The sequence below is a fragment of the Phragmites australis genome, chromosome 20 (genome assembly GCF_958298935.1).
Source record: "Phragmites australis chromosome 20, lpPhrAust1.1, whole genome shotgun sequence".
Lineage (NCBI taxonomy): Eukaryota > Viridiplantae > Streptophyta > Magnoliopsida > Poales > Poaceae > Phragmites > Phragmites australis.
This window is the reverse complement of record NC_084940.1, coordinates 5,846,531-5,874,271: the sequence shown is the minus strand read 5'-3', so window position 1 is coordinate 5,874,271 and position 27,741 is coordinate 5,846,531. Positions and strand designations below refer to the sequence as shown.

The following is a 27,741-nucleotide window of genomic DNA, read 5'->3' as shown; positions in this document are numbered from 1 at the left end:
CTGGGGAAGCACCTTGAGTCGCTGGCTAATCTCCTCGAAGCCGAGGACGATGTGGCCGATGGTAGCTCGCTCCATCCCCTTCTCGCCCACGTGGACTCGCCCGAGCCCGGCCACCCTCACGGACCTCCGTGCCTGCCGAAGGATGTCTCCTATCATCAGCTTCACATTGGTCCGCTCGACGCTAACGGTCTCGAGCTCGTCCTTCAGGATCTGCAGCCGCTCCTCCAAGCTCAGTCCCTCGACCGTGCTGGTCGGGACGACGCCGGGCGCCGGGACTTTGGCTTGCTTCTCCTTCACCTGCTCGGCGAGGGCAGAGAGGGCCTGCTCCCGCGCAGTCAGCTCTGACTCCCATTGGGCGGCTCGCTCCTCCCGAGCAGTTAAGGCCACCAACACTTCGGCAGCCTCGGCCTCCCGGCGAGTCAGTAGCTCCTCCCGGGCGTCCAGAGCCGTCGCCGTGATGCCGACGTCGGTCTCGCGGATTGCGATGTACTCCTCCCGACGCTGGAGCTCGGCGCGGCTCTGCTCAACCTCATCCTTCTGGCGGGCTAAGTCCGCCTGGGAGGCCTCCACCGCCCTCTCGCGTGACAGGATTGCGTCCTCCCGAGCCCGCACCAATCTCTCCCTGGCGAGTACCTCGGCAGCCCGCTGCCACGATATTTCACCCAGGCGGGTGGCTTCTTCTTTCTCGGTGATGGCCTCCTCGCGTATCTCGTCCAGGGTCTGCCTCTCCGCGTCCATCGTACGCTGCTCCTTCTCGTGGGCGGCGCGAGCCACGGCGACGCGGGCCTCCAAAAGGCGGCTGATCTCCGCCAACCGCTCCCTATCCTCAACAAGGGTGGCGCGGTCCGCCTCAAGTTGTGTCCTCTCCCCTGCCACGCCTGCCTTCAGCCGCTCGATCACCTCCCGGGCGCTTCCTAGCACGTCCGGGAGGGGTTCTGCAGGCCGGCTGGACGACGGCCGGGCGCTGGGTCCCCTACGAGCCCTCTCTGAGGGGCTCGGGGTCCCCGAATACTACCACACAGGCACCGCCCTCGACGAGGCCATCCGCCCCACACTCGATGTGCTCGGGGCGGGCTCAGCTGACGCCGGCTGCTCGGGCGCGGCCTCTGCCATCAGCTCGGGGCACGACGGCGCCTGCGTCTCTGGTTCGGCCGGCGCGCTCGGCTCAGGCGCGCTTGGCTCGGGGGCTGGAGCCAGGCTCGACGCCTCCGGCCGTCCTTGGTCTCCGGCGACCTGAAAGAGAAAATAAGGTCAGTCTCCGAGCTTACTCCGGGCGAAGCATGCTCGGGAAAAAAGAAGAACTTACGCAGTCTTCGGTCTTCAGTATTGCCATTGTGATTCCGGGATCTTGTATTCCGGGCCCGACGGCTTCAGCCCGCTCCTCCTCTTTGGCGGGACAGGCCAGCAATCAGGAACCAGGGGTCCCCGAATCCCGAGGCCAGGCCAGCAATCCGCCACGTGATGCCCTCCTGCGGGGTCATCCTCATGAGGTAAAAAAGACTAAGTCCCGGGAGAGGGCGCTCGGGGCCACAATCAGTGGCCCCTGAGTGCCCGGGTTCCCCGATGACCTGTGAAGACTAAGTGACCGGGAAGAAAGTGGGGGGGGGGAGGTGAACAGTGACCCCGAGCACCCAAGTCCCCCGACGACCAGGAGAACTGAGTGCCGGGAAGGGTGTGCCCGGGGCTGCGAGCAGTGGCCCCCCGGGCATCCGAGTACCCCGAGGACCCAAGGAAGGTAGTTCCGGGAGAGAGTGCTCGGGGCTGCGAGCAGCGGCCCCCGAGCACTCGGTTCCCCGAGGATCCGTACAGTCAAGCCCGGGAGAGAGTGCTCGGGCCATGAACAGTGGCCCCCGAGCACTCGGTTCCCCGAGGACCGAGAAAGGGCGTTCTCGGGAGAGAGTGCTCGGGGAGGTGAACAGTGACCCTCGAGCACTCGGTTCCCCAACGATCCAGGAAGCCCCCCCCCCCCCCGTCAGTGGCCCCCACAGGGGTCCAACGATGAGGTATCAGCCAGTGAAAGGCCCGATGCCGCATTTAAGAGCGCGCGTGGCCTGTCACCTCCAACTGCTCCCACCACGCTCGGTGTCAGTTCCTGCCATATTCTGGCAGAAGGGCGTGGGGACATTTAATGCACGGGTCTCATCCCGTGCCATCCGGCGCGCCTCGAGATAGCATCGCGAGGCCCGAGGTGTTCCGTCTGCCGCGCTGCTGTGGCAGGAGAACAAGACCGGGCAGGCACGCCGGGCCGCTCAGCGGCCGCCCAGTGGGCCCTCTCCACGGCGCCAGTTGCCAGCACCATCATGACGACTGAAGACCGGGTGCGGGGCGCGTTTTCAACCCCCGTCACTTCGCGTAGAGGCCATGATGACGCCCTTTCCATTTATGGCGCCTTGGAACTCATGCCCTCCCTTTCGGGGCACGCTACCGCCGGTGGGTATTTAAAGCAGCCGTCAGCACGGACAAAGACAGAGGCATCGAAACCGAAGAACAAGGAGCCCAAGGCTCTAGGATAGACAGACATTCTTGTAACTAGCACATTTCTGAGAGACATTCTCAGGGCATTTATAGCATCCACACAGGAGTAGGGTGTTACGCGCAGTGCGGCCCGAACCTGTCTAAAAATCCTCCCAGCGCATTTACTCTTTTCTGCATTAGATCATTCCACCCCACCTGCCATCGCATTTACATCCATTTATTTCTCCAGCAAACATATTCAGAATCATCCCCCCGACCGAATATCTAAAAAGGGGTCCCTCAGGATCCCTGCGATAGGAGTTAACCCTCCGACACTAGGGCTACGCCTTTTATAGCCCTATGGCTCGGCTTGAGGCGGTGTTGGGCTTGTGAAGTCGTGCGGTCATCGGCGAGTACCATGGCGGTGAGGTGGCATGGGGAACCCACCTTAATCCCCGTGGCATGGCCATACTGCGATGTCCATGCACGTGCGTGACGCAGATTCGCACGACTACAGGTGCATGGGTAGCGTGCTGTGAGGGCACAGAGAGAGAAGAGAGCAAGAGAGCGGAGGGCCTTGTGGCACATTTTATGCGTTGGAGGAGGGAGACAACGCGAGAGGTGAACGGATGGGCGACACGTGGACGGTCAGGCTCATGCGTGCGCGCGGGCAAGCAGGCGACGTGCGCAGGAGCTGGGTTGGCAGCACGGTTGCGGCCCAGGCGTTGGAGAAGGAAGGGGAGAGGGAGCCGGGCCGGTTGGGCTGCGCTGAGAGGGAAAAAGGAAAGGTGGCCCGAGAAGAGAAAGAGATTAGGCCCGAGGTAAAATAGAGAAAAGGAAAAGGAAAAATGCTTTTGGGATAAATTTAAATGAGGGATTTGAATTTGGATTTGAGAGTAATGCTCTGAGATTTGGAAGATGATTTGAATCAAAATGATTTGAATTCAAATTGGAGTTGAGCTGAACGAAAACTAAGAGTAGATTTGAATTTGAGAGACATTCAAATTCTAATCTCCACACCAAGAATGACAACAACAATAAACCAAATATATATGAATAAACTCAATGTAGGGGTTTATTTAGAAATTAAGGTGGTGCATTTCATAGTACTTAGCCAACCTAATATATATATGAATATATACATATATATATATATATATATATATATACACACACACTTTTATTTGATGTTTATTTGGTTTAATTAATTACAAAAATTTTAATTTGAAGGGAGTTTTGCAATTAACTAACATGCTAAAACTCAGGACGTTACAGAGACATTAAGTTAAGGCGGTCCATAGGGAGGCGAAAACCGGACTTTCCACGGGTGACCATATAGTGTTCGTTGACCACCGGTGGGATGCGAACAACTGTTGGCGGTGGGGCGTGGGCATGGATAGCAGCGGACTGTGACGAGGTGTCGACAGGAATAGCTGGGCCAGCACCCCTAGAGGCGACGCCGAGGGGCACCACAGGAGCACCTAGGGGTGCAGGCGGTGGGGACGCCCCAGGAGGTGCACGATCTCGAGACGTGCCAGGGGGCCTGGGTGCGCACCCGGGTGACATCAACGGGTCGACGCGGGTCCATAAGAGGGTGCACACACACCAGAAGAGACGTTGGCTCTAGGCACGAGCGTGATGGGCCGACTAACACCGTTGGCAAGAACCCACGATGAGAAGCCAACAGGGGCAGCAGAACTAGCCACGTCAGAGGGCGCCAGAGGAATGCCTGCAAAAAAATGTGACCTGATGGGCAGCAGAGAGGAATCCATACCCGCTAAAAAATCATAGTCAGCCAGTGATTGTGGCAAAGGAGCAATAGCAAATAGAAATGATGACTCATCAATCGTAACATGCCTCGAAATAATGATCCGATTTGAGGACAAATCGAGACACCGGTAACCTTTATGTTCTGAAGGATAGCCAAGGAAAACACACACAGTGGAGTGAGGGGCAAGATTATGTGCAGCCATAGAGGAAAGATTGGGATAACACCGGCACCCAAAGACACGAAGATGAGAGTATGAGGGATGAATACCGTAAAGGGAGAAGTACGGCGTGGAGAAGCTAAGTGTCTTGGTGGGGTGTTGGTTTAGGAGATATGTGGCGGCATGTAGAGCTTCAATCCAATAGGAGGGAGGGAGGCTAGCTTGGAACATGAGGGAACACATGATGTTGTTTGTGGAGCGAATGATACGTTTTGCTAAGAAGTATGTGGGCACGCCATGCGGGTGCAACGCCGTGGATGAGAAAGAATGTACGAGTGGCAGAGTTATCAAACTCATGACCATTATCGCATTGCACACTCTTAATGGGACAACCAAACTGAGTTTGGACATAGGCAGAAAATGCGACAAAGTTGGAAAAGTGTCTGACTTAAGCCGCAAAGGTAACGTCCAAAAATAGTGAGAGCAATCATCAAGAATGACAAGATAATACTTATAATAGAGACACTAGCAATAGAGTAAGTCCAAAGGTCACAATGTATTAAATGAAAATTCTGGACAACACGAGAATTGGAAGTAGCAAATGGCAAACGAATATGACAACCGAGTTGACATGCATGGCAATCAGACTTGGAAGCGTCATTATTACACAAAATTGCAGAACTGGAAGCTAATTTGGAGAAAGATTCAGAGCCAAGATGATCGAGACGACAATGCCAAAGGGTGGGGTGGGGGTGACGGTGAGGGTGTGTGACAGAGGTTACGACAACAGTGGGTAGAGAGGGCCAGTGCTATTGCACTTGGTGATCACGCTCCTGGTGCAAAGATCCTTCACAGAAAGGCAATACGGGTCAAACTCAACGGAAATGTTGTTGTTAGTGGTAAATTGATGAACAAAAATTAGGTTCTTAATTAATTGAGGAGTAACAAGAACATCCTAAAGAGAAAGAGGATTGCAGGATGTAGGAATAAAAGAAAGATAGGTAGAGGTAATGGGTAGCAATGACCTGTTACCGACAATGATATGCGTCGGAGTAGAAGGAGAGGGAGGACGAGAAACGGAGAGGCTACCGGGGTCCGATGTCACATGAGAGGAGGCACCAGAGTCCATGTACCAGTCACCGTTAGGCGACGAGCTGAGCATCATCATGTTGAAAGCGTTGGCGAGCGCAGCTTGATCCCAGAAGCCACCAGATATTGGAGTCCAGGAGACAACCTGCTGCACCTGCTACAGCGTCGCCTGCTGTTGGGCCTATTGTAGCATCGCTTGCTGCTACTGCTCCAAGTACATGGCGTCGATAGCGCCAGGGTACCCCACAGGCAAGGGCGCACTGGGAAGCCCAAGACCGCCAATGTCGAGAAGGGCAGTGGCCAGCGCATGCTGTTGTTGGGCACGCTGTTGCGCACCTGGCTGAGGGGGGGGGCACGCCCGGCCTTAGTCTCCTTGGGGGGGGGGGGTAGCAGTGTGTGGCCACACCTAAACCGTGCATGTCCAGGGGTTGAAGAAGGAGGGCCACCCGATCGGGGTAGCCATGTCTTCGGAGTTGGTGCTGCTTGTACCGAAAATGGTCCTATTAGGACATGTTTGTGATTTTAGTGATTAATGACAATATAGTTAATGGGACTAATGTGTTTATCAAGAATATATGTTAGTAGGTCTCATGGATGCAATACATGAAGAAGCCACCGCAGCCGGGATAAAAGTTGGACTGAATTGGAGAAGTCCTAGGAAGATTTGCCTCACCAGATGGTCTGGTGCTCTAGGTGTTGAACTCATCAGAGCATATTTGGCAAAGGGGAGAGAGTTTTGAAGACCTCACTAGAAGGTCCGGTGATCAGAGAAGATACACACCAGAGCATTTTGTCTAGAGAAGATTATAGCCATTGAAGTTGAAGATCAAAGCACCGGATGGTCCGGTGATCAATGTGTTGCACATACTAGACATTGAATAGTGCAAAGAGGCAGAATGAAGTTCAACGCATCGGATGGTCCAGTGATGAAGGCTATGCACAATGGAGTATTATTTTAAGAGATGGTTGCATTGGCTCGGTTGGCTGAAGTCAACTCACTGGATAGTCCGGTGATGAAGTAATGTATACCAGATGCTTACACTAGAGTAATTTACATAGAGAAGAAGGAAAAGCTCAGATGGCTCAGGATAACTCACTAGATAGTCCGGTTGATGGAGATGAAGTATATACCGGTGTGTCCGGTATTCATAGAGGATTGAGTAGAGTTCCAACTGCTAGTTTGTGAGAGTGTAATCACCGGCTGATCCGGTGTTAGTAATATTGTTCTCACCGGATCCGGTGTTAACAACTTTTCTGAGCCGTTGGGATAACAGCTAGTACGTGAGTTTAAGGCTATAAATACCCACCTACTCGACCATTTGAAGGTGCTGGAATCCAGAGAAGTTCATATACACCTGAGAAGACATCCAAACCACAAGGGTACTTAGAGTGATTATCCAAGAAAATTAAGCACAACATTAGTGAGTGATTAGTGCTTATAGTCCTAGAGAGAGTGTTGTTAGGTGATTGCTGCCTAGAGAGTGGATTAAGGAGTGTCCAACCTTGTACCAAGTGGTACGCTGACATCTTAGAGTCTTGGTGACTCACCGGTAAGCTTGTTGACCCTCTAACTTAGTTTAGAGTGACAGTAAAGTGATTGTGCGGGGATGTGGAGACCCTTGCCTTGGTGGCTTAAGCTTCGAAGTGATCATGACGGCAAGAAATCTGAAGAGAGGCTAGTGGTGAGACCTTGCCTTGATGGCTTGGTGGCTCATTTGGGTGGAGGCCTTGTCTTTGTGACTTGGTGGCTCAAGAGTCGTGACTAGATGCCGACCGGAAGCATATCCTTTGTAGAGCTCTAATATGGACTAGGGGTGACATTCATATCATCGATACTATGTAAAAAATCTTTTGTCACAAGTTCGCTCTCTCTACCTTATTTACGCTTCCACATTTATATTCTTACAATTTATCTTCTTAGATAGATAGGTTGTAAGTGATTTGATCTATAGAGTAGATATATTAGATAAACCTAGAGCATATTTAGATAGAATTTGATATATATTTATCTTGTATTATTTTAGAGTCAAAATATTTTTAAATGTCTTAATTCACCTCCTCTTAAAATATCACCAATCTCTTCATTGTTGTTGCCACTAGTGCCACTACTGTTGGTGTTGGAGCGGTTGTTGCGGCGACGACGGTTATTGGTGCGGTTGCTGCCCGATGTCGTGGAGAAGCTGGCGCCAGAGGAGCCACTAGTGCATGAGGGTGTGTATGTTGAGGATGGGCGTGGCCTGTCGTGGAGGGCAGCGACAGCGGATGCATCGGCAAGGGCGATGTTGCGTGTGGCCTCGGCCTCAGGTAAGCGCGCGACCTCCTCCTATTGACGCGCGGCATCGGCACACGCCTAGTCACCATGACGGGCGGCCTCCTCAGCTTGGAGGCGGGCGTCCTCCTCGGCCTTGAGGCGCGCATCCTTGACCGACTGTCCGACTCTACTGAAGCACAGATACGAGATGAGTCCAGCCCGTATCTAACATGAATACGGATGCCCCTTCGAAAAGAGCTTCTTCTGGTGGAGTTGGTGAAATCCCTTTTGTGCTCTTCTTGTCGGTGCCGATCGAGTTATATCATTTTTCTTTAACTTACTCTAATCATGTGAGCAATCCCGATTATGACACTTGCTCGCAGACACAACTGTCGTTTCTGACGTTCATATAGATCGATCGATGGCAAGGAGAATGGATCGAGGCTGATCCGTTTCGGAACCTGCTCCTCTCACTTGTAAAAGAAAGTCACGGATGATGTGAAACGAATAATATTCTATGAGGTGACGTATAGTAAAACACCATAGAGCGCTTATTGTTTATAAAAATATTATGCTGAATTTACTGTATATTAGTGCTGTAGTAATACTGCTTCACTATTCTAGGCGTTTCGTTTCCAAGTCATAGATACTATTCGTATGTGACTTTGCTTTCTCATCCATTCTTTACACCATTTTTGCAACTGCTGTAGCAACCGCATCCGTTTGTAAAGTTTTCCAGTACTTTTCGATCCTGTTCGTCGCAGATCCTTGGTTCTTTTTTGTTGGATCATTGCCTAAACCGTGCCCTGCTCTTTTGAATTCCCGGGAGCAAAACGCAGCACGCTCACCTCCTGCAAGCACACTTTGTCAAACTCAGCCAGTCAAGCCTGACATTTTAATTTTAGACCTCGTCATAAACTTTCTTATTCCTCCCCCTAATCATAAATATATCTAATCAAAACTTTTAAAACTTTAAACATCAATAATTTTTAAAATATTTAATTTTAAAATATGAAAATATACATGTAGATTTATCTTAAAAAATCTATTCATAATCTCATAAATTTATTAGACTTTATAAATATACTCTAGTAAAATATAGCGATCAAAGATACCTGTCGAAAACCATGCCATATTCAAAAGTCAAAGTTATTTTAGACCGGAGGGATTCTCTTGACCCAATGACGCGTTGATCTAGAAAACATTTGCGATCGCACACTTACATCTTGGTACGGTTGGCCCACTCATCATAGACGCTCATGCTCGCTTATTCATTTTTCCTCCAAATCTGCATCCAAACACGGCGCGTAATCTACGGGTAGAGCCAACGCTCTCAGGCAGTCGATGAGACGTCAGCCGGTGCTCAAAAGTCTCCACGGATGCAGACAAGCGCGCGCGGCCTGACGACGGACGACGGCAAGGGCGAGCTCTTCGCTTCCGCGTCGTCGTCAAGACAAGCAGACCAGCGCATCAACAGCCCCGGCCCCCACCCGCACATGACTCGGCACCGATCGATCAGTATCTCTCTCCCCCGTCGCGTTCGGAGGCGATCAAGGCCACGGCTACGGCACATCTGCACACGCAGCGTCGAATCACCTGACCCGATGCTTGATGCCCGTCGTCTACCGCTGCTGCTGTTTTCACTTAATTTATTCGACGATTAAGACTCTGTTGGCAGAGAGCTACAGCTCTAATAATTTTCAAAGTTGATCATCTTTAGCTTAAATTTTTTTGAAGTTGGAGTCATTAGCATTTTGAAGGATTTTGGTTGAGACATTTTATTCTTATTTTAAATTAAAAATAAATATTTTAATCATTGTATTTTTTTCAGCTGGAATTCTGCCAAACTTGATCTAAGCTGATGGGTCGGGTGTGGCGTGCAGATCCAGTAGGTGAGTTGTTGCCCGGCGGGAGCAGTGGCACGCTGGCATGTAGCTGGTGCAGCCCTCGCGTCGTCGCTGTCGCCGGCATGTTCCTCTGCTCCGGAGGAGACAAATCGAAGATGGATGTGCCAAATGACAGTGTATGGGGAGAGTGACGCCCCGAACAGCCAGAGATTCCCTTCCAAGATTTGGTCACTCAAGTTTAGAAACGTGTAGAGGTTAACACTGATGCTGTACAGTGCGTCAAATTAATGGTTTAGAGTAGTTGCTTTGACGACAAGATGGACGCATATGGATGATCAGCATGTAGAGAAGGTCCAGAGTAAGGGTAGATGATAGTTACATGATGAACAGCACAGGTGGCAGATTAGTTCTCCCATGCAATATATTTGCTGGAATGGGTCTGACGTGCAGAAAAACACATTGAATTTCTCGGTGATTGACAGTGGCTGTTTAAAACAGCAGACAACGGCCATTCAAGTAATATCGATCTAAACTTAAAGCACTCAAAACAATCATCAATGAGTCTAAAAAGAATCATCACTAACCTAATCATTTTTTAAAACCATCGTCAGTGAACCCATCTACAAATTACAAGAACACTAATAATCCTTGAGAGATCTATACCATGACTTCTAGCTGAGTTGTTTTCAGAGGGCAGCCCCCAGGGGGTGATTGAGTTCGATCCCCAACGCTCCCACCGGCGCCCCTCAGCGGCTCAGCTCCCTTGTGGCTGGGGTTTGTGGATGGGGGTGTGAGCCTCTTTTGTGAAAAAAAAAAAATAAGATAACTTCTATACATCGAAATGTTGTAGAAAAACTTTCAGTCAGGCTAAAGATAGCCGCTCTCTTTAGGATAAGATGCATTTTCCTATGCTAATCCAACTGATGAATAAATCTCCAAGCTGTACATCAAGAATACTTTGTATTACTTGACTGAAACGGTCAATCTAGCAAAAGAATTGTCATGGACTGACTATTGTCTCCAGATCTGAATAAAAGAATATTTAGTGGGAAGAAAGAATGGTTCCGGCAATTAGGCCTAGCACATGTGAAACCAATGTATTCCAAATAACAAGACAATTCCCAAACTAATTAGTCACACCTCCTGGTCGCCATTTCCCCTCCATTGCTTCTTTCTTTTCATGACAGCTTTGGCACAGGAAAGGGCCCTGCCAACCTTGTAATTTTTCATATTGCAATGGGTTGGCATGTACTGAAATTCCCTGCCCAGATTTCAACCCTACCAGACAAACTGCACAACTCGAGGGCGCAAAGATTTTCTGAAGTGCATATCCTGTAGTTAGCCTGCAGTTAACGAATAAGAGTGGAAGAAATAAAATTTATTATGAGGTCTAAAGCAAATTTAAAAAGTAAAAATATTGGATAATAAAAACAAAAGGATTTGCATTTCACAAGTATTTAACAAAATATCATAAAGAATCTAACAATTAAATGATTGCAAATGTATTTCTGATTCTGTTCATTTCGGAAACGAAGTGCTGTATTGAACGGACATTGATGGAACAAGAACCCGAACAGCAGCAGAATTGACAATATGATGTATGAATTATGAAACACATGCACCCTGCTTTTTATGCGACTATATGAACCCTTTTAGCTCCAGTACTACACTTGAACAAGTAAAAGAAAAGCTAGAACTATCAAGATTTTGGTTTTGGTGGCATATTTCTTCTACGCAGATAAAATGGTAAATATTATTGATCTTACTGCGTCATATTCTGATGATATTCGTGAATTAGTATGTATCAACCAGATCTGGCTGGTTTGAGGACAACATGTAAATGATCATAGGAAAGAAGAGGATCCAAGGTTGTGGGGGATGGGAAAGGAATCAGCACACACCATTAACAATAGCATGTAAGGAAACAAAGATAGAGCTGTGTCACTGACACCATCAATCAGCAATGCCAACTCATTTGCTGTTTCCAACAATTACTAAAAATCCTGCTATCCTTTAGCAGACAGCAAGATCTGATTGTTTCTCATACGGGACAATCAAGTGGAGTACCAGATCTGGATAAACATAGTAATCACGCAAACTGAAAATGTCTCTTTCAATGCCATGCCATCTATCTACACTGCAGTGATGCACTGGTACACATAAGGACATCTCCATCACAGTTTACAGTGATGCTAATACTCAATTAATTTCAAGTTGATGTGTCTAACTGATGCGCATGTCTTTCAAAAACAAAGAAAACCCTACTATGTTTTCATGCGACATTTATGTTTTTACTTCTTAGAATTATATATGAGCTCTAAATCTATACACAAGTGAAAAAAGAAAGAAAACTGTGAAGTCGTTACATATTACCTTTTAGAAAGCATCGCAGAGCCATCTTCAAATATTTCTTCCACCACATCTGGTTCAGCATATTCTCCATCTGTTTTAAAGGGCACATCTAGAGATTTTCGACGAAACATATTATTGAATGCAATCTTCCCCTGCTTCTTAGGAGGACTCGGAGCAAGTTTTTCTGGAGGTAGTACGTCGATCACGATGCAAGTAGTATCATCCCTGATTCCTCGAGGTCGGATTGCTTCCTAAATAAGAAAAAAAAAAGAGTTATATCACGATTTGAGGATCAGAAGCTTCTGAGATTAATTAATCAAAGAAATAACGTCAGTTAGCTACATTAACAATTCGATTGGCAGCTACATCTGATGAGAACCCACGGGAACAGTCAAGAGCCATTTCACAAGTCAAATCATCCCATACGCCATCACTTGCAATGATAATTCTGCCTCCGGCATTGGAAAGCTGTAACAACAACACGGCATAAGATCAAATAGCATCACACACAGGGTCACAGAATGAACTTCAGCAGTCATAATTAAAAGCAGATGACACTAGAAACTACAAATGTTGTGGAATATTTTAGAGAAAGCCATCTCGAAGAAGAAACTTCAGTTGGCATCTGACGAGAATGGACATGGCACACGCAATGTTTGAAACAAGGAGACATGTGAGGTGAACAGCAGAACTTTCAGATGAACAAACCTTCACTTGCTTAACATGAGGAACAGCAATGACGCATTCACCAACATCTAAATCTCCTATCGATCTAGATAGGCACAAGCCACCTGGCCAACACCTTAGAGGACCAACCTGAAAAGGCAAAAGATAAATCTATAAATCCAACACATTTTAACAAACAAACAAAGATATTGTACTAAACTAAGAGACCACGGTCTGGATTGAACACAAATGATACTTGCGTTAGAGACAGATGAACTTGCAGCGTCTAATATAAGATAAAGATTGTCCCAATTAAAGTCACAGATTTGAATTACACTGCACTAATTTGTCATATGCAAAACATAATTGATACATTGGGCCTACAAAGAGAATGATAACCATATCATTAAAAAAAATAGGAACTGTGAAAGGATACGGTGCAAAATGGAAAGTACTTTATGATTGAAACAAACTGCACAAGCTATTCATTCCTATCCCAAATTAAGATGTCGTTTGAATTGTAGAGTGTATTGAACAAGGACATTGAGTACACTTTAACACAGCAAATCCTATAATTAAGTCATGGAGTAACAGGTGACTGCAGATAATGGTAAGTTACACGCCAAACATCCAACTGCAAGTTATACACCAAAGTACCAAACATCAACACTATATATCCAAATTCAAGATCACAGAGGATTCAGGTTGAGACAGAAACCTCTGGACCACCCACAATATCCATTTTCCCAACCTTGCTCCCACATGCAGTAATGCGTTGGACCCTGAAAAATAAACAGATCCTAAATATCATGCAATTCTCAATAAATACAAATCAAAGGCGAAACTTACTCATCTGGGTTGGAGTCAAAGCGATGATCAGCTGATAAATAGTAGAATGAACCATCAGCGGATTCTAGTATGCAACGTGAATCACCAACAGATGCAACCGTTACAACCCATTCATCTATTATCACAAATGTCACAGTTGTACCAGAAGTTTCAGCTGAAACAAATAAAGAGAGCGTTTCAGAAAAAGAAAAGGGCTAAACTCAACTTTACAGGTATCTAGAAGACATATTAAACAGGAAAAGCATTTGTGCAATTAAATCTGAACTATGGACAAAGTTCTCGTGTATTCTATTATCATAAACAAACATAAATTGCTAAATAGTAACACATGTGCACTGCCTATGCAATGTATGCCTGCTTATTCAATGACTACAAAAGTGTAAGAGACATGCCATCAATATTAAATATCGTAAGCTGAACAAGAATAGCGCTGATTACCTACTGCCTGGAAATCTTTATCTGTCTTGACAAACGCTGCAACAAGTGCACGTGGGAGCACTGCAAGCCACTCCTCTCTGCTCAAACACGTAGGAATGGCACGCAACACATTGTTCAACAGATTCTCCTTCGCGTATATGGCAGCTCCAGATCCATTGTGCCCATCAAACAGCTATCAACAAAACACAGTGATCAACGATCAATCATCAAATAGCTATCCAAAAAACCACAGTGATCAACGATAAATTAACTAACACTAGCTATCAACAATACACAGCAACCAATGATCAATCAACAGCACAAATAGATCTGATGAACGCACTGGTTATCATAACAGCACAAAATTAGGATTAGACGAGCGTTGGTAAACTCAAATTAAAAAAATTGATCATCATTGGGATCAACGTTAACATTTCATATGTATCATACTTCGCACCATGCACTGGTGTACATGCAAAAAAGTGCAACAACTTTTTCTGTTGACCAAAAAGATGGAACAACTCTGCCAATCGGAAAAAGGAGAAAAGCGCATAATGCCAGCCACGTCGAAGGGTAGAGTCCTGCATGTCTAAAACCACACACAATTCCAGGGAGGCGAATGCGGTACCGCGAAGACGGAGAAGGATGTGGAGGGGTCCCCGGCGACGCGCTGGCCGGCGTCGGGGAGGAGCAGCGTGAAGTCCTCGCCCTTGCGGCTGCGGCTGGCCTCCCCGCACAGCACGTCCGGCCTCTCCATCCGTTCCTTGGTCACCTCCCGCCGCAGCAGCACGCCCAGCGGCACCGTCCCCGGAGCCGCCGCCATCGCCATCGCCCGCCCCGCCGCGCCGCCTCTCAAAACCCTCGACCCCTCAGACGACCGCGGAGCACTCTGCTTTCAGACGGCTGGCGACTCGCCTCCGCGCAAGCGACCCCTGAGAAAAAAAAAAGGTCACGCGGCGAAAGCGTCGCGGCCGCGCAGATATAGCAAGCGGGCCGCGATCGTGGGCGCGACGCGGCGCGCGAGCGGAGCCGGCAAGCGAGCGGAGACGCGATTGACTTGGAGATCGACCTGGAGGAGACGAGGAGGTTGGGGCGGAGCCGCTGAGGACTGGAGGAGAGAGAGGGGATCGCTCGATCGGCGCGCGCGGCCGTTTCGGTTTTCTCGGGACGATCGCGCAATGCGGTTGTGATTCGGCTCGCCGGTTGCGATCTCTCTCGCGTGTTCGCTTCACTATCGTTTTCTCTCTCGCGCCGCCGGACCCGGTGCGTCGTTTCCGTGGCAATTGGCATGGTAATTTCCAATCCGCTTCTGCTGAGTTATACTCCCTCCATTTTTCAATACTCATCATTTTTTATCAAACAGATATATCAAAATATATCAAAAATAGTACATATTTTAAATATAAAATAATAAAAAATTTAAAAACTAACTAAAATATTCTAGAACCTATCGTAAATAAGTAGATAAGAGATATTTTATAAAAATAAAATTGAAAACTACATTTAAAAAATATGAAGTGACAAGTATTTATAAACAAATAAAATAGTCAAAAATAACAAGTATTGAAAAACGAAAAAAATAATATAAAATAAATATTAAATATGATAATATTAAATATAAATTTAATATTTAATATACGAATGTGTCATAAGAGTACTTCTAAACAAATATATTAATAGTGATATCATAGTTTAATTTCAGACGAGATTCGAAAAAAGAGGAATAAATTATCTCTTAATTTTTCACCCCGTTTTTATTTATTTATTTTATTAGTAAAATAGGTCTATATTCGTAATGGTAACGAGGGTGGATATTAAATTACGGAGAAAATACGATACGGGAATAACTCGTAGTAGAGAAGAGATTTCTTCGTGTGGTTTCGGCCTGAGCCTCGGACGCGCCGCGCTGAGCTGAGCTGGACCCGAGAAGGCCGGCTTGGCTTGGCTTGGCTTGGCTCGTCGCGTCGCGCTGGCTGCTGCAGCCCGGTCGCTTGACGGGGTCAGGCGCACGCAGAGCGCGACGGTTGCAGCCGTCATCCGACGGTGAGCACGTGGAGCGAGTTCGGGGACGCGATGACCCCTGGTGGACATGGGCTGGTGCGCATGAAAACTTCTAACAAGGCCCCGTCTCCGGGCTGGGAAAGTCCAAAACCGGAGGAGGGCCATTGCCATCCAGCGAGGCGGCCAGCGGCGGCACGCTTCCGACGTGTGCCACCGGATCCGCATGACTTGTGCGAGCGTACAGGACGAGGCGTTTTTGGTTTCATGGTTTGGGTACGTCATGCCATCATGGTCGCTCGGAACGGTTTGATGAAGCTGGCGGTGGTGCACTGCCGCACTGTCACCGGTGCTCGTTCAGCTGGACGGTTGATTTTCATGAACCAATTATCAATGAGCTGGTACTAAGTTTAGTGTGTACTTAAGGACTATGGTGGCTAATTGAGTGTTGTGCAAGGGTTGGTTAGCTGTAACGGAGGTGATTAATAGAGTCCTTGTTTTTCTTTCGGTGTAGTGTACAAGACAGCAAGCTCCAAATGGAGCTAAGATGAGAGGGGGTCGATCGATTTCAACAAGTGCAAGTGCTTGCTAAGATGGTGAAACTAAGCAAGGTACTATACCATGCTACTGCGTATCACATAAAGCTTGTCTATCTACTTCCATTACTCATTGTTTATAGTTGGTTTAGACTCTAATTAGAGCCTTAGACTCCCTCCGACGCAGACTGAACTTATAATTACATTGCATAATGAGTGTCGACATGTAAATAAAATCTTTTATAGATAACTACTTTCAAACAAATCAATGTGTTGAGTAGCATAATTCTTTCCTAATAATAAAATAGGAATCGCTTAGTACTCCGTCATTTTCTACTCGTTGTTCTAATCGACATGTTCTCCAACATATATGTTGATGTTGGCTTTTTCCTATATTTTAGTAAAAAATATTAAAATATAGTGATTCGGAAGTTTTTTAATGATAAATCCATTGATAACATTTTTACGTGAGAAATCTTGATACATTTTTTTTTTTGTTTAAGGGAGTAAAATACATCCTGTTTTCGAACCGCAACCTATGGCATCGAAGTCGTTGGCAGTAGTTGGAGTCAGGGTTTGAAAATGCGTCGGTTACCATTCGAAATGCATGGTAACCGGTCCTCTCGGTCCGGCTCGGGTTTGTAATGCGAACGGTTACCGAATTTGAATTTTAAAAATTAAATCGATTTCGAAAAAAACTCAAAAAAAATTCAAAAAAAACTAGAGGGAATTCTAAGAGTATCTGTGCAAAGGATTTTTTTTAGGTTTGCAACACCCAATAGGCGATACAAGTGAGGTACTTGGTTAAATGGGCTGAGATACACTAAAGACTGAAACAGGCCGAATGCATAGTAATCGCGGCCCGTTTTAACCCACATGGAAGGCCCGACGTTGTGGTCAGCGTTGTGCACAGAAAAATTCCCCACGCTCCTCTCAACAGCCGAAACAGGAGCTTTGTCGCCCGCCCGGCCAAATCCACTACTTTCCGGCATGAATCCGGCGACGGAGCTGCGATTATCGAGCGCCTGGGCTCGGTAACCGACCGTATTGTAGCAGTTACCGACCGACTTCGACGAGCTGCGTGGACTCCCTAACGCATACTGATTACCGACGAAGGCTGCTCGGTAACCGCTCTACTCTCTGCGATTTCTCGTGTTATTCGATCGGTAATTGTGGCGAGATGGGTGGTAGTTATTTGTGCGGTCGATTTCGATGATGCAGTGCCTAATGCGCTTTGTTATCGACCTTTTAGTAGCGCTTTTCCGTGTAATATGATCAGTAATTGGTGTTAGTAGGGCAGCAGTTCGTTGTGTAGTCGATTAGGAAGATGTAGTGGTTGATTCGCTCGGTTATCAATCATATTGCATCGGTTACCTTATACAGACGAATATTGTTAATATTCGTTCAAATTAATCGACCATTTACTAGAGATTTTACATGCAAATATTGATAATATTTGTTCAATTTAACATGCATGGAGATAATTATTAGTGGGTTAAGCATTGAGTTTTCTTCTTCCAACAGAGACAATACAAACTAATCAATGACGGATAGAGATATGGTGTGGCAGCACGAGGACAATTTAGCCCCAGGGTTTATGTGCAATTACTGCAATAAGGAAAAGAAATGCAGTGGTGCCACAAGATTGAAAGAACATTTGGCAGGGCGCGGATCGAATGTTATACATTGTGATAGGGTACCTCCAGATGTGCGTGATTATTTTATATATGAGTTGGATAGGGCAAGAAATAAGAGGAAGGGAAAGACTGAAGAGAGAGTTTGGAGGCAAGAGTCAGCAAGAGTTCAGGTAGATTTGACAAGCGATAATGAGGACACAGAAGAGGAATAGGTGCAGCATGTCATAGCTCAATCGAGGGGCAATGAAGAGTTCAGGAGGAGGGCAGGTGAGTCCTACGAGCATGGGTCTATGAGTGGTAAGATCCTGAGTTTTATGCCATATTGTAAGGACAATGGTCAACCACTTCTGTATAGATGGGGCAAACTTAGGCAGAGTTTAAAGCAGAGTTGCTATCTACACTACGGATAATGCTCATGTCCACTGAGAAGTACAATATAGCCGAATTTAATCGCCCCCTAAGATGATGGTTCTAAAGGTAATGAAAAATTACTTTTTGCAACTACTTTATTTCCATATCATATTATTGTACTAACTTTTTTCATCTCATAGGTTGTACGTGGTGGATACTATGTAAACTATATTTTAAATATTGATCATCACTTTGTTAAGTACTTATGGATGCCATGTGATTGCGTTTTTAGCTTTAGTACCGACTATTCGACATATATTTATTAATTTGAGGCGTTACATATGTAATGTATGCATATATTCAATGAAACAATTATATGTTCGTACACGTATTGCTATTAGCATCTATTTGTTGTCTTAGAAACTTCCAAAATATAGTAAAGGTCATGCCAAATCTTTTTCTAATGTTATAAAACATAGCAAATCTCATGCCATATTTGTTACTATTTTTTCCCTGATTGATTGATGATTTTTTGTGTTTTTATGATTTTCCTACAAAATCATTGATAACGCGTTCAAACAGTTCGGTAATGATTCGCTCGATTATCATCCAAATCGGTCGGTAAATTGTTGCTTGGTTATCGCCCGGTTTATCGCACAAACCGCTCAGTAACACAAACCGCTCGGTTCGATTCGACCGGTTACTGAGCAGTCAATCTGATAAATTTTTATCCAAATTTTAATTTTTAGCAAATAAATTTTATCTGAATTTTACCGTGATAATGTAAATTTTCGATATAACCGGCTGACCTCGGTAACCGAGAGCCAGTCGGTAAATGAAACCTTGCGGCAGCTCCGCGTGCCGGCCGTGGCCCTACGCCCCCCAGCGCCGGCGAGATGGAGCTCAAGCCCGGCATGTCGGCGCTCGTCACGGCGCCGCCTCCGGCATAGGTAAGGAGCGCCCCTTCTCTCTCCGCGAATGCTGAGTCGAGTCCTGATGCCCGTGCCGCTTACATTTGCCTGTACGAAAAGGGGGCGATTCCTACGAGCTGGGAGATGCTTATTCGTGCGTGACTTGCGGACTGATTTGTGTTTCCTTTATTTCTTCTCGTGGGTTGAGAGCTTGATGCGGGAAATAAGGAGGGGTGGGCTAATTATGCGGTGTACTACCTGCCCACTTGAAATGGAGGTGATGGATGCTTTTCTGGAGAGCTATGGATTAGATAATGGTCGTAGCACTGTTATGCCTATGAAGGAGGGTGAGGGGCTAGTAATTGCAGCGCTGTACTGCTTATGGTACAATAATTGTGGGTTAAATATGTTTCAGCCAGAGCTAAAATGAACTTTAATTCACAAGGAGAGCACTCTTAGCTTGTGAATGATTGTTATGGTGCCTGTACTTGTTAAGAAAGAGCTCCAGAGCTATGTTACAAGAGAGCATTGTAGCAGGAACGGCCAATAAACCCCACCCCAAAAAAGCCCAGGCATGCACTTTTTCAGTTGTATTTGGATTTGGTACCTAGCAATTATACCGTATCAAAATGATCTGCCAACCGTCAGAGCAGTTTGTAAATTATAGTAGCATATAGCTGATGAGAGAGAAGCTTTTCTGCAGAGGTGTACGCTTCAACCTGCAGGTTTACTGGAAACAAAGGAGTCTACTAGAGTCTTTTTTGTTTGGTTTGGTACTACGCATCACATTACAAGAAACCACGCAAGAATCTCTGTCTATAAAAAAACTTCAGAGCTAGAACTTCATGGAAACTGGTATGTAATTAGTAGTAAGGTTCTTTGTTTGGCAAGTTGCAGGTGGTGAGGTTGCAACTACAAGTAGAGGATAGTTCAAAAGCAACTGAAAGTTGAGGAGTACGAGTAATACTAGATTGAACTAGCCACCTTATTCTCTAGCTAACCATGGAATCAGACTTACTCTTATACTTAGCATGTAATAGTGAACAGAAAGGATCACTCTGATATCATGTAGAGCTTTAATATATGGTGGAATATGGATTTAATCTATCGCTTTATTTCATAGATTCCTTCCAATGTATCAACTGACAGTTCTTTTCTGTTTTTCAGGGAAAGCACTTTGCATTGCTTTTGCACAGAAGGGTTTATTTGTGACTGTTGTCGATTTCTCTGAAGAAAATGGAAGAGAAGTTTCTTCATTAGTTCAAAAGGAAAATAACAAGTTTCATGGAGATCTTAGAGTTCCATCTGCTATATTTGTTAAGTGTGATGTTAGTAATGCAGGTAAGAGTTTTTCTTTTAGGTTATTAACTTTTAAATGTTAACTGAAAGCACAACTTTGCTTGACCTTCAGGTTTGCCATGATCTTAAAGCTACACTATTTGTTATGCAGATGATCTCGCTGCTTCTTTTGAGAAACATGTACGCACATATGGTGGACTAGATATCTGCATCAATTGTGCTGGAATTGCCAACCAAACACTAGTTTATGATGATACATCTGATGGAACTAGAACATGGAGGCATGCTGTAAATGTGAACCTTGTTACTGTTATTGATGGTACTCGCATTGCAGTAAGTCTAGTGTTAATTATTGGAATAAATTTATCAAGTTGATCTTTCAGTAACTCAAACTGTTCATTTGTAGTAACAGTTCATGCGCCCTTTATTAGTTTTAGAATATGAATATACTATATGATTAGGATTTGCAAATATGGTTTTGTTGTCTGTTGATCCAGTACTTTGTAGAGAAAAATGTTTTGGATTCCCCTTTCTTCGCTTTCATCATTGGACGAATTTGAGAGCTACTCTCTCTGGACACAAATAAGTGACATTCTGGACATAACACAGTCACCAAGGCACAACTTTGGCCACCAGTAAAAATTATAATATTATAAAAAGATTTCGAGACAAAGATTCACATATAGTTTTCGTTTGTCCAATCAAATATTCGTAAAGATATTCTCCTAAAATATCCATAAATATATTGATAGCCACAGCTTACAAAGTTTGATTGCATCCATTTCAAAATATCACTCATTTTTTATTCAAGGAAGTAATAGCTTTTTTAATATGTAACATGTCCTGAAGGTTTTCTTAAGAGCAAGAGTTTGGATAGCATTTCAGATCGATTACAATAGACAGATCAGGCTTGTATTATTGATGGAGTTTGAATTCTTCATTTTCTGTATGACTATTGCAAATGATATTATCAATTGCCAGACAGGTTATTTATATTTTCTTCACATACCAATGCGACATGTACACTACTTATGGTTGGATTTTTTATCCACCAGAGTCAAATAATGCGATCTCAAAAGAAGCCTGGTGTCATAATAAATATTGGTTCAGCTGCAGGCCTTTATCCTATGTTCTTTGATCCCATATATAGTGCAACAAAAGGTGCATATATGATCCCACATGCTGTTCTTCTTCTGGGTAGCAGATTGCAATTTTGCATTATAAAACCAGTCCGGATTTACCGATTTGTGTAAAGTAATATGAACATTAAGTCATTAACTATTTGCATGTTATTCAAGGTACTACGTGACCTTAAACATCATTTTTGACAGGGGGTGTGATTATGTTTACAAGATCACTTGCTCCATTGAAATGCCAAGGTGTTCGTGTCAATGTGCTCTGCCCTGAGGTATTACTACAAACTTACATGCCTTGTGGCAAATATTTATTATTTTCCCTATCATTTGTTTAGTTGCATTTGTTGTAATATTGTACATATATCTTTTGTTTTAACCTTGTAAGAATTTGCTAGGTTTTGTATTTCAAAGTATTAGCTTGGCAAAGGTACAATAGAGCACATTGTATTCTCCATTAGATGAGTTCACATTAGATAAACCTAACAGAATGACCGGATTGCCAGATAGTTTGCAGCTGGTCACTATCTCAAGGACCAGGGGCGGATATCTTTTTGGCCCACTGATGCACACAAAAAATCTTTTATAATTCTAGAGGTAAACTGGTATGGACATGGACTTGGGCTAAATTATAAAATCAACTAAGTGGTCCAGATTTGTTGATAATTTGATCTGACAAAGTTTGTAGATAACGGGCAAGAGTTGATACTCGCAAATTAGTAGAAACTAGCCTATCATTTTGTCTGATGAATCATGATTAACAACTGGGAGGGAGAAAGGTGACGTTGATTTTCTAATTATTATTATTATTTTGCTTGACCTATGTAATGGACTAACTTGTGCAGTTTGTTCAAACAAATCTGGTGGAACAAATAAATCGCAGAATTGTTGATGCAACTGGTGGATATTTGAAAATGGCGGATGTTGTTAATGGTACATCATTCCTCGTCTTGTTGAGCTGTAATTAAGTGTTTCAAGCTTTCAGCTTTTTTACCCACAATTTTATGTGCCACAGTTACTACATATTGCTGCAAGTCTCATGAATTGTTCGAATATTATGTTGAGATGGGGTGTTTTAAATGATGGAATTGAACATGAACATCTGTTTACATTTTTTCTATGTAAAACACAGGTGAATTTATTGCTACAAATTGAATTAAGCACGTGATAGATTACTAAACTTATGTCAGTTGGGTCTCTGAGGCTGAGCTTGAGAACTGTTGTGAGTGCTAGTGGGCCAAACCCTATCTGCCTGGTAGAGATGGTCGAGGGACCTATCAATAATTTATCTCTTGCATATGATGTTTTATCTTTCTCTTGCAATGTTATCTTTAAAGAATCCTTTTATTTGGCTCAGGCACATTTGAGCTTATAAAAGATGAGAGCAAGGCTGGTGCTTGCCTTTGGATAACGAAACGAAGAGGGATGGAATACCAGCCAACGCCAGAAGAACAAAGAAAGTATATGCTGAATCCCAGCAAGTCAAAAAGGACGCTGACAAACAACATATATTCCAGCATCCGAACACCTGAATTTTTTGAGAAGATGTAAGTACTAAGTAGTGCTGCTCTGTTATATTTATAATTCTTTGAAAAGATTGAAGTAGTCTTGCTCCCTTGCACTTTAGCTGGCTTTTCTTGTTTGAGCACTTCCTTAACATGGGTTGAGTCACTGGTTCAACCACTTAAACAGAAAGTAAACAACTTTAGGTCCCACGTTTCTCTAAAGCTCTGCTGCATTTGCTAGTAGGAAAGATGTGTCTACTGTATACACCAGCTGACATATTGATGATTTTCATCTTATGAGATTTGCCATCCTCTTTAGAATAGTCTTTTGAATATTATGTTCTACAATCAACACCAATGAAACCAGGATCTTGTTATTTTTTTCTCGAACTCGCAGGAGAGCTACGAGTCATTATATTAAGGTAGAAAAAAACATCCGGAACTTGTTATTTTCATCGGAGGGTTGTGTTTAAGAAAGAACTCTGATATTCCAAGTTTTGTCTTTTTAATGTGAGGGAATATTTCAGATTCTTTTCTTTGGTGTTATTTTGTTCGCCACTTGACATTTTCTAGTAGGTTATCTGACAAAATGGTGGAGCTTAGTCTCTATTGGCTGCCAGTTATCATGTTTCACACACCAGAAAGTTCCTCTAATGGCAATAGCCTGCCAGTTATTATGTCTCACATGCTGGAAAGTTCATGGAAGTATTCAAAATTGCATTTACTTTATTAATGATTGTCTCTTAACAATGCTTGTGCAGAGTTGTTCACACACTCAGCCAGAATTTCCGCAATGCTACAAGATTGACTGTGTGCGATTGAGACTGCCTATTGAACCACACAGTGCTCTGGTTAAACTAATATATGCTGGTGTAAATGCTAGTGATGTAAGTCTTTGGTTTTGTATTTCCAATTACTTTCTTCTGATTGCCCAATGCCCATTAATAGACTTTTGGATGATTTAATGGTCTAGTGCAGGTAAACTTCAGCTCTGGACGTTATTTCAGTGGTAATGCTAAAGAAGTTGCTACACGCCTTCCATTTGATGCTGGTTTTGAGTTAGTCGATGTTCTCACACACGTCCTGAGTTATTGGCAGAAATTCTTGCTTAGCGCCATGTTAATAGCATGCTCAGTGTTGGATAATGCCTTTAAGATGTAGTATAATTTAGCAACTTACATTGTCATTCTTATGCAATAAATTCCCAAACATAACAATTTCACTGATAGTTCGACGGAGAAAGTTAATCATAGCAGTGAAGTTGCATCGACGGAGAAATAACCATAGCAGCGATGCAGCTGTTGCCGCACGGCCGGCGCAACAGCGCAGCAGGGCTAGCGCCAGCGACACGCAGACGCTGTCGAGCCGCCGAGGAGGCTGGCCTAGCCGCCGAGCGCTACGGACCTCGCGACGCCGAGATGAAGGGCGGGCGCGTCCAGCAGAAGGCAACAACTGAAGCTGTCGTCGACGTTGCCCGCCCCATGACGCCTCGGGTAGAGGCCGGTAGTGCACGTGCCCATGGCGCCGACAGGGTTAGACGGCCAACACTGACGAAGAGCAGCCCGTCGCCGGGGTGAGACTGCCTAGGGGGACAGAGCTGCGGGTAGGACCACCAACGTGGCGATGCCCTGGAGCCCCCATCCCCAGCCACAAAGGCCGCTGCCCCCCCCCCCCCCCCCCCCGCGCCGAGACAGTCAGCCAAGCCCGCCGACCCAAGGCCGGACAGGCAGGACCGGCGGCGCCCGGGCCAGAGCTCAAAGGGCAGATCCACCTCCGTCGAGGGCAGATCCGACCCTAGGAGGCCAGGAACCGGCCAGCCAGAGATGAGGACGTCGAGAGTATCCGCGACGGAAGGTTGCCTGTGGGGGGGGGGGGGAGGAGAGAAAAAATGGGGGAGAAAGAAACGCAGCCGCGACAGCCCGGCTTTGTACCAGTCGCTGGCCGCCGCCGCCGGCGTCCGCACGTCGATGGTGGCGGCCGGATCTGGCCTTGTTCTCGGGCGCTGGCGGAGGGAGGAGTCGTCCCCCGAGTCGCCAGACGGGGGTGACACGGGGTCCGTGTGTTTGGTGACTTCAAGATTATTATTTATCTTGACTTATATGTTGGACTGATGTATGCAGTTTGTCCAAACTAATATGGGAGAGCAAGTAAATCGTATACTAGTGGAGGCACTTGGTGGATTTTTGAATGTGGAGGATGTTGTTAATGGTAGGCTATTTCTCACCTAGTTAAGTTGTTATTATTTATTTCATTTGATTGTCTACTTTTTTGACGTAATTGGCGTGTCATGATTACAACTGGTTGCCATTGAGCCTTAGATGAATCGTTCTAATGTTCAGTTGAGATAGGTTGCTTTAAATTATAAAAAAAGATATGGACATTCGTGAGCATTATGTGAAACATGTATCTATTATTATAATTGCCTCATGTATTGCGTCGCTTTGGTCCCTGAATTTGAACTGTAAATTTAACTAGTTTTCATTCAGTAAAGAATTGGACTGTTAAGTTTGATATATTTTCTTGCCAAAATGGGTCGATCTGGCTATCAGGCTATGACATCCATCCATTCCAGGTAGGTATGTTTTTTTACCTGACTTTGATTTCCTCGTACAAGTGCAGACCTCAAATTAATGGACCATTAACCATTGCCCATAAGCAGAAAGCAAACAGGCTTTAGGTTGCATCTTTTCACATCACTGCAGCATGTACTAACAGAAAAGATGTGTTTACATTGTATATGCAGCCGATGTATTGATGATTATGATCTGACAAGACTTACTGTTCATATTTAGAAGAGTTTATCAGTCATTGTGTTCTACCTCTAAGAAATCAAGATCTTGCTAGCATAATGGATGATGGAAATACTCTGGTTTCGGTTCCTTTTCATGCTAGAGAATACTCTGATTAGTCACAATGATTTGTGTACCACTCTGACTTGCTCAAAATTACATGCATACGTACACTCTGTATGGACAGTCATTGAGCCATATAGATAGATCATAGATGTCACACCTGGTAGTCCTTCGTGGTGTACTTCTCAAGGGCCAGTTTGTGGTTCCTGCTTTGCGCTCCGAAATCTACCTTATTATGGATCTTAAAAAGATGCTTGTAACTGACTGCCACATCCAGATATAGAAAAGAGATGTGTGCTTTGAAAAGCCAGCACAATGCTAAACGGACCCTACAAATTGTGAGCTCTTTCCTTTCCATTTTCAGGCTGGATTTTTCCTGATCCAATATGCTCACCTGTGGCAAGATCATCTTGAAAAACTTTTTGACCTGTATGCCTCTGGAAAGCTAAAGGTATGCTCCACATTGCATGTTCGCTGTTTGTCTTCTTACAATTAGATTATTTCAGTATGGGGAATGCTACTCTTTGTGCCTTCCCCTATACAACCAGCAATGTTTCATAGCTTGATGCAAAAACATTCACTTTATGTATTCTTTTTCCCTTTTTCAAACTTAGCTTACCACAAACTGCATGCAACAGGTTTCCCTTGACCCCAAGAAATTCATGGGTGTAGCTTCCGTGGCGGATGCAGTAGAGTATCTTCATCTGGCAGGAGTGTTGGCAAGGTACGGCCGTTGCTAGCTATAAACCTATAATAACAACAGACGAGCCTATTTTGTCTTCTGTGATGCAACTCACAAATTTTTAACGTTATATTTTCAGGTCGTTGTTTGCATCGATCCATCATACAGTGAGACCCTTGCTAAGCTTTAGGGCGTGCTCTGTAAACATATGAGCTACACCCATCACTGCAAGATGGTCCGTGATAAATTCGAAGGTTATAGGTACAAACACGGAGTTGATATTCTTTATCAGATTTATTATCTGCCTGGATGATTCATAAAAATGGCTACCATATTTCCTCAGCACTGATGCTATGATGCACATAGCTATGGCATATGCACGTAGTGGTGCACAGTAAATGGAGGAGCGAAAATTGACCAGGAAATGGATTAAGCTTGTAGACAGAGTATTTAAATGAAGTGCTCTGTTCAGTGTTGTAATACTGTTCCGGCTTAGCATCCTTCTGAGTACAATGTTTCCTCAGCACCGATGCACATAGTGATGCACAATATATAGAGAGGCGAAAATTGGCCATGAATTCGAATAATCTTCTAATCCAGTTGAGTATTTGTAGGTCAAGAAAGCTGACTAGAGAGGTGGTATAGAAACCTCATCGAATTCTTGGATAATTTATCCTAATCTTTCATCTAACGCATCTCAAATAAAAACAGAAGTGAGAAACTGAGAGAAACAAGAATAAATCACAATAGACATCTCCAAAAAGATTGTTTTGATCATAGCTCATAATGAATGGATCTGAACCCTAGGTTTCATATAAAATCATTCTAAATGTCATAGCTCATAAAAACTTGCAACTCGATAAGGAAGAACTTAAATCCAAAGAACTAGGCACCGGGTGAAGAAGCTCTTCGAGTTGATGAATTTAGAGGTAATTGATGGTTCACGATCAATTTATAGATGATTCTTATCTCTCTAGTAACCAA

At 44.7% G+C, this 27,741-nt stretch overlaps 2 protein-coding genes across 3 annotated transcripts; one reads left to right on the top strand and one right to left on the bottom strand.

The window, feature by feature from the left end:
* Positions 1 to 10,512: 10,512 nt before the first annotated feature.
* Positions 10,513 to 15,120, bottom strand: LOC133902419 (probable protein phosphatase 2C 69). 2 transcript variants are annotated; one of them, XM_062344001.1, is made up of 9 exons: positions 14,923 to 15,120; positions 14,482 to 14,785; positions 13,875 to 14,046; positions 13,437 to 13,590; positions 13,306 to 13,369; positions 12,630 to 12,737; positions 12,264 to 12,389; positions 11,943 to 12,172; positions 10,513 to 10,912 (listed from the first exon to the last, which is right to left on the bottom strand). In XM_062344001.1, exons 2-9 carry the CDS (start codon positions 14,680 to 14,682, stop codon positions 10,696 to 10,698), a joined length of 1,272 nt encoding a protein of 423 aa, XP_062199985.1. In that variant the 5' UTR covers positions 14,683 to 14,785; positions 14,923 to 15,120; the 3' UTR covers positions 10,513 to 10,695. The 2 variants fall into 2 exon arrangements, with proteins under 2 accessions (XP_062199985.1, XP_062199986.1); XM_062344002.1 differs by having other exon boundaries at positions 14,482 to 15,120.
* A 4,086-nt stretch (positions 15,121 to 19,206) lies between these two features.
* LOC133902475 (uncharacterized) lies at positions 19,207 to 27,335 on the top strand. Its single transcript, XM_062344074.1, is given in 14 exon segments — positions 19,207 to 19,302; positions 19,305 to 19,325; positions 20,454 to 20,627; positions 20,737 to 20,918; positions 21,641 to 21,746; positions 21,917 to 21,993; positions 22,564 to 22,651; positions 23,076 to 23,265; positions 23,985 to 24,031; positions 24,034 to 24,110; positions 24,202 to 24,281; positions 26,440 to 26,526; positions 26,714 to 26,799; positions 26,897 to 27,335. Coding segments are annotated over 12 exon segments (1,089 nt in total). The 5' UTR covers positions 19,207 to 19,271; the 3' UTR covers positions 26,456 to 26,526; positions 26,714 to 26,799; positions 26,897 to 27,335.
* The last annotated feature ends 406 nt before the right edge of the window (positions 27,336 to 27,741 follow it).